Here is a 16,066-nt window from a genome sequence, read left to right as displayed (position 1 = left end):
TTCTCTCATTGATGTTTCCCCAACCAGTCCAGTAACAGAGTCAGCTGTGGTTCAGTAATATACAGTGGGTTTATGTGTGCAACAACTCTTTACTATTGGCTTCTGGTACCACGATTTGCATATTGGGCATGTCCTCCCCCCTCGGTCATAGTGAGTGTGTGGGGAAAATGAGTGTTTTCAGTCTATTCTTGGATGCAATAGTTAATATTGGGTAAGAAAAAGAACAATTTCTGGTCTTTATAATAATCTTTTGACTTTGTTTAAATGTCCTTTTTTGTCTTTGGGTAAAGAAATATTTCAAAATGTAAGATTTCAAATAAATCACAAATATAATTTGAGAAGAGAGGGGTTTTTTATTGGTCCAAATATATCTCAGTTCTCACTTCTAATTGGTAATAATTTAAACAATTGCATTTACAGTTCATTGGGAAGTGTAGCCACTCTACCAACGTCTGGAAGAAGACTCATACGGTCACCACTAAGAGGAAATTTTAATTTAAGCATTTAGCAGATGCTCTTATCCAGAGCGACTTACAAAAGTGCTTTGCTATTTACCCAAGAAAACCTTAGCGAGTTAGAATAGACTAATAATTTAAAGATACCTCTAAGTTTAGATTCTACTAAGCACAAGTCAGTAAGGAGACCATTCTGCTATTCCGCCCAAATACTCTCAGAAGAGGAGGGTCTTCAGTCAGCGTTTGAAGACAGCGAGCGACTCTGCCATTCGGACACCCAGGGGAACTCTTTGGTATCAGGACAGAAAAAAGCCAGTGTCCTACCATCTGAAATAGGTTCAGATGGTTAGGAATTACCCAAGGGACACAATGACCATGTACTGTAAGCTTCTGGGACACCAGTATCTCAGTCTACAATAGAGCAGGTTTTACATCAACATGGGCTAAGTGGCTGCCGTCCAAAAATGAGCAACTTCAAGCTTGACTAAAGAAAAACAATATTTGAGACTATTTATTTTGACTAGAGGTATGTTGGTGGTAACTTCATGGAGTAATGTAATGGAGTACCTACCAGCATAGCCATAACCGTCATCTAGATGACTGCAACTTGGATGCAACTAGGTGTTCCAAAAGTTCTGACATCAGCCCTATTATAAATAAATATGTGGACATTGCTTAAATGACAGTAAACCAACAAATTTATTTGAACTCCACCAATTCTGCCTAGAAAGTGGTCAAATGTCCAAACAGAATTCGGCCAGGAGTTCTTTTTGGATGGCTACAGAAACCGTCTGCACAAGTTGCAGTTTGATAAGGGACAAATATTAGGTGTGCTGTACACTGTTAAAAGGACAAGATCAGTTTGGAGATTCTTCCATTTGAAACTGTGGAGGATCCTTCTAAAGTGCCTTACAGGGCCTTTAAGAAAAGGCTTGTTAAAAGAAGGTTTCTTGAAGGTTCCTTAAGAGGTCTCTCCACAGTTTCAAACTGAAGAGCCTCCAAAATGTTGACAAGATTTACACCAAATTCATCAAATTCTGTTTATTTCCTAGGAAATGATGCATGTTGTCACTCACTCTGCTCCAGAAAAAGAACAATAGCATTACTGAGCGCCCGATACTGCCATGACACTGCTGTCCATGAGGAGTGCATGGAAACTTCAGACCAGAACTGAATATCATCATTTATTGCAACATATTTTGTAAATAAAACACTTGCCTAAGAGACTGGCCATGACAGACACAAAACCAGAAGCTGCCCCAAGTTCCAACACGGCTTTATTTTTAAGATTAATCGGTTGTGGGTTGGTCTCCAGGAACTTGCAGAGAGCTAAAGCCTGAAATCAGACACTTGCATTACGCCATAATCTGAGAACATTATTGCTTTTGTGCCGTGAATGCGTCATTTTCTTTAGTAGATCTAAATATTCAAATATACATTTTCATATTTCTTGTTAAAACTCACTGCTGGCCGAACAGTAGGTTCATAAGACTCAAAGCTGTCAATGATCCTTATTTCATGTCCAACAAAGCAGTGTGTCTCATCGCAAAAGGTCATCCTACCAAGAGGTCAGCCTACCAAGAGGTCAGCCTACCAAGAGGTCAGCCTACCAAGAGGTAGGTTGACCTCTTGGTAGGCTAACCTCTTTGTCACTGAGCTGCCTGACAAGTGCAAAAGACAAAAACAAAGGTTTCCCCCCTGAAACAAGTAATCGTAACCAAGGTTTCCCCCCTGTAACCAAGCAGAAGTGAATGCTTCATCTCTCTCCATCTTTTTCATATATCTTTCATCATCTAATATATCATTGTCTGTCCATATATGATAATCAAGGTTCTCCTCTTCTGAAAGCTCCTCATCAGGAGAAACGTGCGTTTCTTGACTTCTTCATCAGATTCCACAAACTGGTCTTCCCCATTTCTACATTCTTTGATGGTTGCTTTGACGGTCTGGTCTCTGGTCTCTCTGGTGCATTAAGACAAACTGCCATTAGGAAAACCACCCCCATTTGTTTTTAATAGGAAATTGATTCGCTTTCGAACTCAGAAAGTGCAAACACTAACACAGATTATGCTGTATTACAGGGACTGCTGCAGGTCCACTACAGTCTTGAGGTTCACCGTGATGGTCTTCCGCTTCCTCCATCCATCATCACGTCTTTCTGAAAGTTCTCCCGAGCTTTCCCCGGCCTGTCCTCTCCCTCATCCTTTTACTTTAAGACATTACTGTCCTCTGCAGATTTATGTGTGGCCTTGTATATCTTGACCTCCCCCAGCTCTGCTATCAACGTAACATGGAATGTTTTCTCAAAGTTCTCGACGAAGACCAAATCAGATGAGTAGCGTATCTTATTAGCCCAGATAAGAGTTGTGCCAGGCTGACAGAAATGATGCATAGTGTCCAGAAGTTCAGCCAAGAAGCCGTGATGGTAGACCACATCCGCTGCCAATACGTAGTCATAGTGATAAATGGAATGTGGAAAGGTTTCTTCTAACTTGTGACCCCAGGACAGTTCCATCACTCGAGGTTCATGTCTCCGGTGCTGCCTTGTGTTCCGATTCAGGTTGAATCTCAGATTACTCAGGATTTCGGGCAGATCTGTGGCCGTTAATTTGGCACCTAGAGGCAAATTGCACAACTGATTAGAATTAACACTACACAGAATGTTCCAATAACTACCCAGACATACAGTAGTTTGACCTACCAAGCAATGTGGCTGCAATTGACAGCAGACCAGTGCCTGCTCCGATCTCCAGCACTGACTTATCTAGTAGATTAATTTGCTGTTGACCTTCTGGTGTGTCCAGGAATTTGCAAAGAGCCACTGCCTAAAGATATTTTTTGAAGACAGAATTAATACTCGTCAACATCACTAAGGTTACCATGGCAACCTTTAAGTTAAATAGTAGTTCAATAAATGGTTACCTTTCTCATTCAAAACTCACCGCTGGCCATATAACGGCACCATAAGAATCGATGGATTCCTCTATACTGATTTTGTGACCCAAGAAGTAGTGAATCTCTTTACCAGGCATGAAGTACAGGCTGGGTTCCCAAGCCTTCCGATAAGCCAACTGGCCATCTTTTTCTGCATCAGCTAAGAAGGTGAAAGATATTTATATAATGCTGTTCATTTTGTCCCATCATAATGTTATTTTTATACTTTTTATATTTAATCATAGATATTAGATTTTATAGGGAGGTTGTAGTTGTATATAGGTAGTAGTAGGAAAAATTACACAATCATTTGGTACTTCTCTCATGGCTTTGGTGTGCAAGGTATCAATTATGCAATTATCTGGTAGGAAAAGGGGTTTCCTCCCACCCCCTAGATCAAGCAACCACATTGAAGAGTAATTAGGATCAATGACCAGTAACCAGTGTGATTGGTTAGTCAAACTTCCCAGGAGTAGACATCCTCTCAAATGATCTCCAAGCGCAAGACATAAAATCACCCAGGCTGTGACAAAGAACCCATGAACAACGCCTAAAGAATTGCAGGCATCTTAACTCAACCATCAGAGAAACCATTACGATATGAATAGTTATGAATTGTTGTTCCAAGATCAGTAAGAAACATTTAGATGACAACCCTGTTTGTCAAAGTAAGGATCTAATACCAACTGTGAAGCATGGTGGTGGTAGTGTGATGTTTTGGGGATGCTTTGCTGCATCAAGATGCATTACTATTATACTACCTTATAAAAACCTTGTAGCAAAACCTAAAAAAAAGCAGTTATGACTATTTTTAATAAAGGTAAAGTACTCACTAACTACTGTACTGTACTAACCAGACTTCTCCTCCATTTCTGACTGAAGAGAAGACTCCTCATCTTCACTTTCCTTTGATTCAACTTGACAGTTCTTATCAGTACCTCCTGTCCTTTGAGTTTCACTGTTACTCTGTATCATTTGCCCTGGGTCATTTTTGTTTTTCCCAGTCATTAGATTTTCTTCAGCAGATGCATCCATATCTAATTCCTGTTCTTCATACGAGTCTTCATTGGCCTCCTCATTGCACTCCTCTAAACATACACTGCTCTTTGATTTAGTCTCAGCAGGGTTTTGATCCTGTGCCTTTCCGTCGCAAACCTCCCTACGGTTAAACTCTTTGGTATTTCTCTCATCTTCTTCATCCTCTTCCTCCTCATTCTCCCCATCCACTCCCTGTTTAGCATCTTCTACTTCCTTTACCAAGAGGTTCCTTGTCTCTTCAGCCTCTCTTGTGGTGGCTGAGTAAATTTTCACCTCCCCCAGGTCTGCAAGCAATGTGGTATTGAAGGCCTTCTTAAACTTCTCAAAAAATTCCAGATCTGATGTGAAGCGGATCTTATTGGACCAGATTAGGGTCGTGCCTGGTTGGCAGAAATGGCACATGGTAGCTAACAGTTCTGCCAAGTAGTCATGGTGGTAGACCACGTCAGCAGCCAAAACGTAGTCATACCGATAAACCGAACGGGGAAAGGTTTGTGTCAGTCCGTAGCCCCAGGTGAGCTCTGCAACTTGGGGTGTGTATCTGCAGCGACCCCTTGTGTTTCTGGCCAAATTGCTTCTCAGGTTCCCTAGGACTTCGGGAAGGTCACTAGCTGTTACCCAAGCACCTGTGGAGAGCCCATAAATGTATCATCATTGCACTAGTAAACAAGAACCGCTTGATTACACTGATAATGAATGAGAATGGAAGTGACATCACTCACCCAACAGGCTGGCCACAATGGACACTAGGCCAGTACCTGCTCCAATTTCTAACACCGCCTTGTCCAGCAGATTAACTGTGCCTCGGTTCGTGTCCAGATATTGACAGAGAGCCAGTGCCTAAGGGTTGTTTGAAAAGAATTATAATGATGAAGTATTTCTGGCTGGTGGCCAAATGTCTGTCAGTTCTGTTCATCTGCTCTATGTTAGGTCTCTAGTGGGATAGTGAGATAGCACTGTGGTATGTTTCTTATCAGGTATTAAGTGAGGCTATGAAATAACTATAGGAGGAGGAGAAACAAGCCAAAAGCCCCTCCTCCCAAATCGAACATCCTATAAATTCCTTCTCTACCTTGTTTATGTGTATATGCCAAAGTCTTCGCAATCCGCCACCATCCTGTCACCTTCCTTTTAACTCTGTAATTTATCATTTCTGGCTCCACTTTTCAGAGAGGGGGGCAGGGGTCTGGCTTCCCACCACAAAGCAAAAGCCACCTGAACTCTAGCCCAAAATCCTCTGAGTTCCACCCCCCCCCCCCCCCCCCAGAGTCCACAGTCTTCTCCCAAATCATCATAAGCCGAACTAGCAAAATAGGATCATGCGTAGAACAAAGCTGAGTGATTTGATGTCCCCTACATCTCCAAGCATATATATTTCCACCCTTAATGAATTTAAAAAGCTTTGTAGATCAAAGGTGTCCAGCTTCAAACTTAATACTTAACATAACTTAACAATAACTTAACAATAACTTAACATAATTCATAATTCATAATTTATCTTCACAGCTTAACCATCTAAGTATGCACTGACGTTCATCAAAGCCTAAGCTATTCAATGTAAGTGTTTAACTCCATATTTTACATAACATTGAGTGGGAATCCTCACCGCTGGCCATATGGTGGCGCCATAGGAGTCAAGAGACTGCCAAATACTGATTTCATGACCAGCATAGTAGTGAATCTCCTTGTCAACTCTTATGAAGAAACTTGGTTGCCAGGCTTGCTGACGCATCTCTAAAACATTAGGAGAAAAATAAAACATGTATGTTCAGAAGGATATGGATACAAGTTCTTCCACCAGCCATTCTTCCACTGACCAGAAGAGCTCCAAACACACCAACCTTCATGCTTTTGATTGTCCTCTTCTTTTTCATCCTCTGTTTCCATGCTTTCCTCTTTTGCAGTGGAACGCTCTGCCTTCTCAGAGTACTCGTCTTCGCACACGCTCTCCATATAAATATCTTCACACTGATGGAGTTTATTAGGACAGTCTATCAAGAAACTAAACTTGGCTCTTCATGTCATAATGATTGAACAATGGTGTGTAACGGGACTTCAGGTCATTCTAGTAGTAATTTCCAAAAATATTCTAATTTTTTTTAGGCAAAACTGCCCCCCCCTCACATGTGCAATTAAGAGTCATGTAATTACCTGTAAATAATCTGTACATATTATTATTGCTTTTTACTTCTATTATTTATATTGTGTATATATTGGTAAAGTTTTTGCATCTGAGTGTCTTGTGGACATTCTATCTTATCTGTCTTATCTTAATATTTAGACTGAAAGTCATTCATTGTGCATGCAAAAAACATGTATCTGAATAATTAGTAAATGCATCCTAAATATTCATAGCTCTAAGTGATTTTGACTTGAAATCATTGGGCCTTATTTCCCAACCATTCTTAAGAAGAAATTTCTTGGGGATCCATTGGGATCCATTATTATAATAGCTGTAACAATTCTGCATCTCAAGAACAAATATAAGGAAAGATGTGGGTAAACAAGTCCCAAAGCTTATGATGAAGGTTTTAAAATCTAACCTCAAAAGACTCATCAAAAACCACTCCAATGCCTCAAGAACACTGCCTTGCTGATTTTGACCATACTGACAATCCTATCCATCCCCACAGGAAGCATAGCCCATGCCACAGCTGCAAATAGAAGCAACGTACACACCTTGGCTTGGTGGTTCTCCAGAAGTATTCAGGTAACGGTGCCCCAAGTACATCGTCAGGCTTCTCCCAGGCAAGGTTATAGAGGAACAGCATCATGCAAGACACTCCCAGCATCACACGGGCCCGGCTTATATTTAGAAGTGGATACATGAAACAGGCATGCACGTAGGCATCCACACAAATGGAGAGAAAGTGAGAGTGGAGAGATGCGGATGGACAGGAGGGGCCTTCTATTTGAGGAAAGTGTGTCATGATTCTGTTGGCACTCCAACAACGATCATGATCAACATTATCGAGGCTCAGGCAGGATGGCAATAAATCAAAGTGATAGATGGGAAAGATTTGCGGCATGAATTGTGCTGTGATGTGATTTAGATCACATCAGATCTGTTGGAACACTTCTTGTTGGTTTTTTTAGCAATGCTAATGCTGTTCAATGAAAAACTTATATCTCCATTTTGTCTGTTTTTTGTTTTTTTTGTGGTTAAACCCTGTATCTGATCACTGTGTAGGTCTTTTTGGATGAATAGACCAACAGAAATGTCCTAATTACCTAAGAAACGGTCATTCAGAGTTCAGAACAGTTTTGCCTTCTCCTGTAAAGTCACCATTTTTGAGATTTTTTTCATTGGATAGCGGCAATATGCAAAAAGGAGTCTCCTGCTTTGTGCATTAGAACGAAACAATTCGACTTGCGTTCCAAATCATTCTGGATTCACTGACTGACAGAGCTAGGGACACTGCCAGGGATTTTGGGCCCCGCAATTCTAACAATTCTGCCAAAATACTCAATTCATACATTTGTATTAGAGCCCCTGTCAGTCACAGGCTCTTAGAATAATCCTTACTGCCCCCCTCATTACAGCTCCCCTGGAAAGAGCCATGGTAGTTCATACACAGTTAACTCAAAATCAAAAGATTATTACCACTCTTTAAATAGACTAATGAACAGATCTGTTGGAGAGTTGGACAAATATGAAGTGGCACCTGGCACACATAAAGTTGCATGCAAAAGTTTCAATATAATAATATTATTAATAATAATATTGAATAATATAAATAATAAAATACTTATATAAAAAATAAATGAATACAAAAATATATACTAAATAATTACTAAATGAAAATAGGCCAAGAACAATTTTTTAAAACTACATTTTCTGCAAATTGTGGAAGAAAATATTATTTTTTTAATACAAATTTTTAAAAATATAAAAAAAAGCTGTACAAAAAACTGCTTTTCTGATTTCCCATTTGAAGAATAAGTGAAATGGTGATTGAGCTCATATTTATCTTTTGCCATCAGCTGTCAAGAGTAGCTGATGTCACTTGAGTATTCTGTGTTGTATTCCCGTTCTAACTTTAACCTGGCCTGTTGTTTATCTTCCTCACTTGTTCTTTAGTGGTTTTAATGTTGTTTGTTTATTTGTTTTATTATTGAATTGTTGTCCTCTTATCCAGAGTAATTCCAGCTGTTTGAAATGTGCTGCAGAAGTAAATCATATACTTGCCTGCTAATATGACTTCACGCCGTGCGCAATTGTTATAATTTTAATGGTTTCTGCAGAAGGGAAATCCAATCCATGACAGGCTTTGCATCCCCTTGGGCCATTTGAAAATCTTGGGTAACCCTGACCCCTGGCAAGCCTCCTAATTCACTCCCTGCTCTAAATTCCCTCTGCATCATCTGCTGTTTCCCTCATGGTAAACACACCCCACAGAGCTGGCAGGCCTTTTAAATGGCCAGCAAATATAGGGTGGGCGGTATGGTAGCCCGATGACATCATTTCTGGCCTTGCATGTCTCTTTCCTGGCACTTGGTTTTGGCAAGAACAACATTCTGTCTGTGTTTTTTTTTCATAAACACTGATTTGAATGATTTTGGATGGGGATTAGCATCCAATAACTAATAGTTCAAGGAGACTGGTAAGAATTCCTGCGTTACACAGCCTGTGTGTACTGTAAATGCAGCCGAGCATGCTTATGTCTGCATGTATGCGTGCAGTGCAGTGGAATGCAACCAGCAGGATTCAGTTGCCTTAATGAATCTCATGATGTGGATATCACATGTCCTCCTCTCTAAATCACAAGGATCTCTCTGAATGCATCCATTTAGTCTGGCAAGCAATACGCCAGCAAGTGTTTTTAACCTAGTTTGGCTACAAACCAACCATGGTTTGAATTACAGCCTGAACAGAAATCTAGCACTTTAAAATAAACCTTAGTGCCTGAGCGAGTTTTATACCTGAATGTAAGTCAATACAGCCATCATTGCCTTAGCATGCGACACCGCACTGAACCTCCTTGCTGAAAAGCCCAGCCTGCTCATGTGGATAGACCAGGTAAACCATCACACTCAAATGAAAACATGTGCAATGCTGGTGAACAGCTATGCTAACCAGCTTGCTTACCAGGGTAGGGTATGTTTTTGCCTGGATGACCAGCTTAGGCCAGCTGAACTATTACTATTATCATATGTACACTGACAGTCGCTCAGCTGTTTTTTAATGATCAAAAATACACACCAACAAATTAATTGGGGTAAAAGAAAACCCCAGAAAACCAAGAGTGTCTATTAATATTGTATATGCTCTCCTCTGGCCTTGATGACTGTCTGACATAACTGCCAGAATTGACCATTTTCTTAAAACAAGCTACCTGAACTGCTTACCACACATTCATCTGCCCTCAGACCTCCTAAAGTGCTTGGAATTCTTTTCTCCACAACTGTAAATAATATTGTTATTTTTACTTTTATTATTTATAGTGTGTATATACATATTGGTAATTTAGCAACATTACGTATCTTGCTATCCCTTGCTACAGCTGCTGTGACACTGTAAATTTACCCACTGTGGGACTAATAAAGGATTATCTTATCTTATCTTATCCTTCCACCCACAGTCCCACATTGTAATTCTGCTGAAATCTGGCTCCCCCCCAACATATCTCAGCTTTTTGCAGCAAGTAAAATTATCATCATTAGCTCACAAAATAGTCTGATGCTCCAAAAACTCTGAAACACCTTTGAAAACTGCAGATATAGGATTTTCTGGCAAAGACAAAGGTATGTTTTTCTTCTGGTGACTCTTTTCCATAAAGGTCAGATTGACGCAGCTGTTGCTGCACATTAGAACAGTGCACCTCAACATTGCTGTTAATTGCCATTTCTTAATTACAGAATAAACTGAGGAAAACTTCTTATCTTCTTACATCATCCTCCTGCTTTGTGAGTCTCAATAATTCCAGTAATCGTGTATAATAATATTAATAATAATGGCATATGAGATACAAGGCTTACCTCTGGCCAATATCTTTAATCTTCTTATGTGATGCAGAATAACCGAAAGCTTCGCAAGTTGAAAGACAGAGGTAAATACAGCTATCTGGAATAGTCTTTGTGAAGAATATTGGAAATGACACCATCAGTGATCCAAAAACCCGTGATTAGTGCTTGATGTGCATTTTATGGTACAAATAAAAAAAACATGAACAATTAAAATGCAACTTACATGAGGCAACTGGCCTACATGAGGAAAATAGTATGGTTAAGAATAAGAGAATATGACTTTTTTTAAAAAAAATAAATAAATAAACACAGGTAGTGACTGATAAACTCTACAAAGATGGTACTGCTATTTCTTGAATCTTGACTAATGCACCTGTAAGGCCGCTGCCCCCTGAACAGCATCACATTCAGTACACAAAGCACTACATAGCCTCATGTCCAGACAGTACAAAATTAAATAGAATGAAAGCTAACATCATTTAGTTCATTTTCCACATTCAGCTTCACATAACTCCTAATATTTTCCTGATTATCTTAAAAACCTTAGATCAAATGTCTTTCTGGGGTCACATATTTAGCCACATACAATCTGCCGTGCCTGTTTGGGGTCTCAATCTTGATGGAATTTGAAGGCAGTAAAGGTGAAATGCTGAGTGATGAATTACCCTATATTATGGCCTGTATAGTGCCTTGTTTAAAAAGCAGTCCAGGCTGAAACACACTGTATACCTTTAGCATGAATGGGTGGGGCTAAACTGCAGAAGGCAACATAGGCAGCTATTTGTGAACATGTAGGTTTTGTTACATCTCAGAAAACTGCCTGTTTCCATATATAGACTGGAAAATGACTGATTATTTTTAAGTAAACATTATAAAACTACATCCATCTGCTTCTTTTCTAACTGTGTTTTCCTTCCCCTTGGAGACAGTATTCCTACATGGGCAAACACCCACAATAAATTCAGGATGGTTTCCATCCCCAGTTCTATGCCGCAGCCCCAGACTGACTTTGTGAGCGTTTCTTTTGTGCTCTGTACAACTTAATACGCAGGCTGGGCAGGTCATAGAGCTCCTCCAAGTCGAAGCGGGTCTGAAATCTGTCCACAAAGCTGTTCTCGGGGTCCAGCCGGAACCTCATCGCCCACAGGATCACAGTGTCCTCAGAGCACAGGTGTTCAAACGTCTCCATCAGTTCACTGAGGTAGGGATGAGCGTACACGACATCAGCTGCCATGATGTAGTCGTAGTGGCAGGAGGTGCGAGGGAAGCGCTCCTCCAGCTGCTGCCCCCAGCTGAGCTCCGTCACCCAGGGTTCATGACGACAGCGCCCCCTGGTGTTCCGACTGATGTTGTGCCGCAGGTTACCTAGAACGTCGGGCAGGTCTGTGGACGTCACCTTCGCACCTGTAGGTGATACCCTGCACATTGATTCACAGATATGACCCATGGCATTAATGCAGTAAGAAGTCAGAGCAGGTATGATCAAGCATATCAAGATGCGATCATTCTCACCCAGAAGGCTGCATACTATAGTCACAAGGCCTGTTCCAGCACCGATCTCGATGACGTTCTTATCCACAAGGTTGTACTGCTCACGATGAATGTCAAGGAAATGACACATAACCATGGCCTTGTTGAAAATGGAGAGAGAATGAATAAATATTAGGATAATTAGACTGTGAATGAACCAAAATGAATTTGGAACCACTTTTGGTGGCCACTATGCCACTATAGTGGCAGAACCTGGATGGAACCATTTTTGTCAACTATACTTGGTAAAAACTTTATATGATCAATATCTATTTATTTACATTAATGGCATTTAGCTGACGCTCTTATCCAGAGCAACTTACAAGGTTACTTGTATTACAGAGGAGGGTCAATGCAGTGTTAAGAGTCTTGCCCAAGGACTCAGACCAGGAATCGAACCACAGTCTCACTGGCAGGTAGTGGTGTTATCTGTTGCGCCACACCAATCACTATATATATATATACACACACACACACACACACAAGCATGTAGACTGTCACAAGCACCAGTAGTAATACTCATATATCACAGCGTTATGCCTACAGACACTGGGGTGATTTGCCATGATCGGTCATTGACTGGTGACGTCAGAGCAGAGTTCAATTTAAGCATCATTTTGAAGGCATTTCAAATCATTGAAATTCTCATTTGCATCTGATTATTTACTTTTTACTTTCGCTTCCTTTCATATGTGAGGGGGTGTGTTGGTTTTTCTATCTTCAAAAGTACCCAGGCCGGTCAGCAGAAATGGGTTAATCTGGACTTGTTAAAACTGTAAAACATCCTACAGTCCATCTTCTGCTTTACTTTAGGAGTATCAGAGCGTTTGTTTATGATGATGACATTTGTAATATATCTGTAATATCTAGCTTTAATGAGATGAAAATTGAATGCAAGTTTCTTTGCTGTTCTTTTCTTGTTTTTAAGGCTCCCAAATATTACAAAAGTAAGTTAGTTAGTCTGTCATCCAAAGCTCAAGCTCTGCAGGGTTAGGCAACAAGACAATGATCCAAGGTAGGCACAAAAGGAAGTCCATTTCTAAATTGCTCAAAAGGAACCAAACTTAAGTTCTGAATCCAACTCTATTGAGGTTGTGTGGCAAGACCTTTATGGTTAGCTCAACTGGGAACCAGAAAGTTTTGTCCTTGAGGTTCAAGTTGGCCCTACATGTAGAGGCCCACCAGGGTCAGTGATGGGACCAGGACGGGTTATACATGGGCCCCATCTGGGTTGTACACTGCATGTGGGACCTAGGTAGGACCCATGTGAGATTAAGGTGGGGGAATTATAATGATGGGGCCCATTTGGGAAGCCCAACCAGGTCCCAGTAAAAACTTATGTACAAACCCATACACAGACCATGCCCATCTGGAACCCACCTAGCCCACTTTCCACCCATGTAAGCCCCACCTGAGCATGTTGGCTGGTTATACAATTAAATATTTTTAAAATAAATATCTTGCAACACAAAAATGTCTGAATAAGAATGGAAGCCAGGCTTACTGAAGGCCACAGAACAGCCCCATAGCAGTCGGTTGACTCTTTGATTTTAATCTCCAGGTCAGCAAAGGTGTATCCCTCCCATGCCTCTGTCTTGATCAGGGATGGACAGAAATGCCTCTTCATGATGGCTGCAGCCAGCTCAGCGTCTGGAGCAACTTCTGTAGCAAGTGGCAAAAATAATATCACAAAAGTTAAACAGGCTTCCTCAAAAGGTCTTGGTTCATACCACCGTATGAACACTATATAAAAAAGTGTTATTCTTTTAGTCATTTTTGAGCATTTCTATTGTTCCATTTATCATCAAATCTGATGTAAAGAACAAGAACCAGTACCAAATTGTCAAAATGTGAAAAATGCTCAAAATAGAGATACAATGCTTTGTTAGGACAGTGATAATATACTCCATGTTTACAGCCCATCAAACCAATATTTCCTTATTTATTTTAATTTGCAGCCTTTTAAAAATGTACTACTACTGATTCCCAGTCTATATTGAAATGTAGTATCATGAACAGTCATTTGGATTTCATGAAACATGAATTTCAGTCAGGTCCATAAGTATTTGGACAGTGATACAATTTTGACCAAACTAGACAACCACTATGACCAAGAGTGACCATGCTGGTTGACAGGCATGACCACAATCAAATGCAACAACATGAACTATACTGGTCAAAAGCTGGTTAACCAGCTGGTGGGATATGTGTTTGCCTGGGTGTAGCCACCTTGACCATTACAGACCAGCTTAGATCATTTGACACCAGCTACCAGCAAAAGCTGTTCTGTAGCTGGAGGTCTCAGCAGGATAGACTTTTAGCTTTAATTCAAGTGGTTTAACAAAAACATTGTGTTAACAGCCTCAAAATACCTGTCCAAACACTTATGGACCTAAATAAATCTGCCCCATTAAGTGCCTTAAGTGCCTTTATTATGCTGCTCTCTTCTATTCACACTGTAGCACCTTAGGCCACCCATAGACCTCTGTAGTCATGTCACATTCATGACCATTTAAGGAACTCTGGGGTTTTCTATGAGTAAAAAAAAGAAATAATGCTGATTTCAGAAAATGGTGAGTGAAGACATTAAATAAAAAAACAAACAAATAAACAAACAAGTTTACTGATGAATACCTGAATACCTCAGGTCACTCACTGCTCACTGCTATGCTCTATTAATAACAGTGACGGCCAGAGCTTTTTCAGACAATGGACAGTGGCAGTATTACATAAGCGGTAACATGGAGACTCTGTCATACAAGTACTGATATTAGAGCTTCACCCATTTCAACGGGGTGGCAGATGTTAGAGCTTTAATGTACGGTTCTCTGTCATTGACACTTGCTTTTGTGAGGCTCCCACCAACAGTCAGTGTTATAATAGTGCTGTTTTGGTGAAATATAGGAGTATATGTAGATCAAATACAGCATAATACAACACACACACACAGAGCCCTGAGTATTAAGCCTCTTCAGTCAGTCAGAAGAGAGACAAAGAAAGAAATGGATCCATTATCACCCACCCTGAGCTTCAGCCTCCTCTGCCGGTTCCTGTTCCATGGCTTGACGCAAACTATGTTTTGAGATCGGGGTTCAAAAAGGAGTGTCCACTCTCTTCATCCAGACAACTAGGTGGAGTTTCATATGACTAGGGGCTGCCAGAGAAAGGAGGCCCCACTACATACTGAAGGCCAGAAATAGAAGCTATGCTATGTCAAGCATCTCATACACACACACACAGAGAGACATCTGCAATGTTGATTGATTTCCGTAAATAGAAACCTTGGAAACTGACCCTAGATTAGGTTAAGAAAACAATAGCTCCCTGACTGAAATACAGGCCATATTAAATCTGGGAGTGGATAGGGCTTTCTAGCCTTAGATGGTCCTGCTCTGCGCAGGTTTTTAATAGACCTCTCTGAAGTGACAGTGGGGTCAGACAGTGGAGGAGTGGCCTGGCTTGTAGATTAAGCCTGTGTAAACTGGCTTCCTTCAGAGACTGAGGAATGGACTCCACAAGACCTCTGAAGGTGTCCTGTGGTCACCAGCGCCAAAACATTCACAGCAGATCCTTTAAGTGTTCTGTAACTTGAATCACATACTTCACCAGTTGTCCTTCTTTGGACCACTGCATATGCTGTTTTGGAGATGCTTGGACCTCTTGGGTCATCTAGCCATCACAGTTTGGCCCTGGCCAAACTCGCTCAGATGTCAAAATCTTACTTTTTTGACATAGTTTGCAGTTGTCTGGCAGTTGTTCTTTACATTGTGTCAAAATACCATGATGCACCAACTGAAATCCTGCAAAAAGTCAATCTACACTGACTTCCATTGAACGTTAAGTTTTTCCACCTCTTGTAAAGCTGTCATTTGGATATATGAGGTTTTTGAGGCATGACAGCCACAATACACTTGCCAATTGTTCCTGCTTCCAACATGTTAACTCCAAGAACTGACTGTTCACTTGCTGCCTAATATCCCCACCTCACCCCATCAGGTGCCACTATCTCAGAAAATCAGTGTTATTTACTCAGTATAAAACCATCTGTGATTAACCATCAAACTGTTGCTAAAGATTCGCAATGATGAACTCAGCAGGACGAATCACATTCTCAATGCTTGATCTTCCAGTCATAGCAACAA

General features: G+C 40.7%; 2 protein-coding genes across 2 annotated transcripts; both read right to left on the bottom strand.

Annotated features, from left to right (window-relative positions):
* Window positions 1–2,661: 2,661 nt before the first annotated feature.
* Window positions 2,662–6,380, bottom strand: mettl21ca (methyltransferase 21C, AARS1 lysine a). Its single transcript, XM_072657992.1, has 7 exons — window positions 6,269–6,380; window positions 6,034–6,161; window positions 5,150–5,267; window positions 4,244–5,053; window positions 3,398–3,549; window positions 3,157–3,280; window positions 2,662–3,071 (listed from the first exon to the last, which is right to left on the bottom strand). The coding sequence occupies exons 1-7, from the start codon at window positions 6,378–6,380 to the stop codon at window positions 2,662–2,664; spliced, it is 1,854 nt and encodes a 617-aa protein (XP_072514093.1).
* Window positions 6,381–10,889: 4,509 nt separating this feature from the next.
* Window positions 10,890–15,145, bottom strand: mettl21e (methyltransferase like 21e). The gene is given in 6 exon segments (XM_072657582.1): window positions 10,890–11,798; window positions 11,907–12,024; window positions 13,429–13,586; window positions 14,947–15,001; window positions 15,003–15,061; window positions 15,064–15,145. Coding segments are annotated over 6 exon segments (891 nt in total). The 3' UTR covers window positions 10,890–11,379.
* Between the last annotated feature and the right edge of the window lie 921 nt (window positions 15,146–16,066).

The sequence above is a fragment of the Salminus brasiliensis genome, chromosome 15, assembly GCF_030463535.1.
Source record: "Salminus brasiliensis chromosome 15, fSalBra1.hap2, whole genome shotgun sequence".
Classification (NCBI taxonomy): Eukaryota; Metazoa; Chordata; class Actinopteri; order Characiformes; family Bryconidae; genus Salminus; species Salminus brasiliensis.
The sequence above is the reverse complement of the archived record's forward strand: the minus strand, read 5'-3'. Positions and strand labels throughout refer to the sequence as shown.

What these genes read in the sequence shown, in the direction of transcription:
- mettl21ca (XM_072657992.1), bottom strand. Translation starts at nt 6,380, where the DNA reads ATGGAGAGCGTGTGCGAAGACGAGTACTCTGAGAAGGCAGAGCGTTCC. An exon ending in CATTGTGGCCAGCCTGTTGG is followed by an intron (nt 5,054 to 5,149) that starts GTGAGTGATGTC and finishes GGCTCTCCACAG; the next exon opens with GTGCTTGGGTAACAGCTAGT. An exon ending in AATTGCAGCCACATTGCTTG is followed by an intron (nt 3,072 to 3,156) that starts GTAGGTCAAACT and finishes ATTTGCCTCTAG; the next exon opens with GTGCCAAATTAACGGCCACA.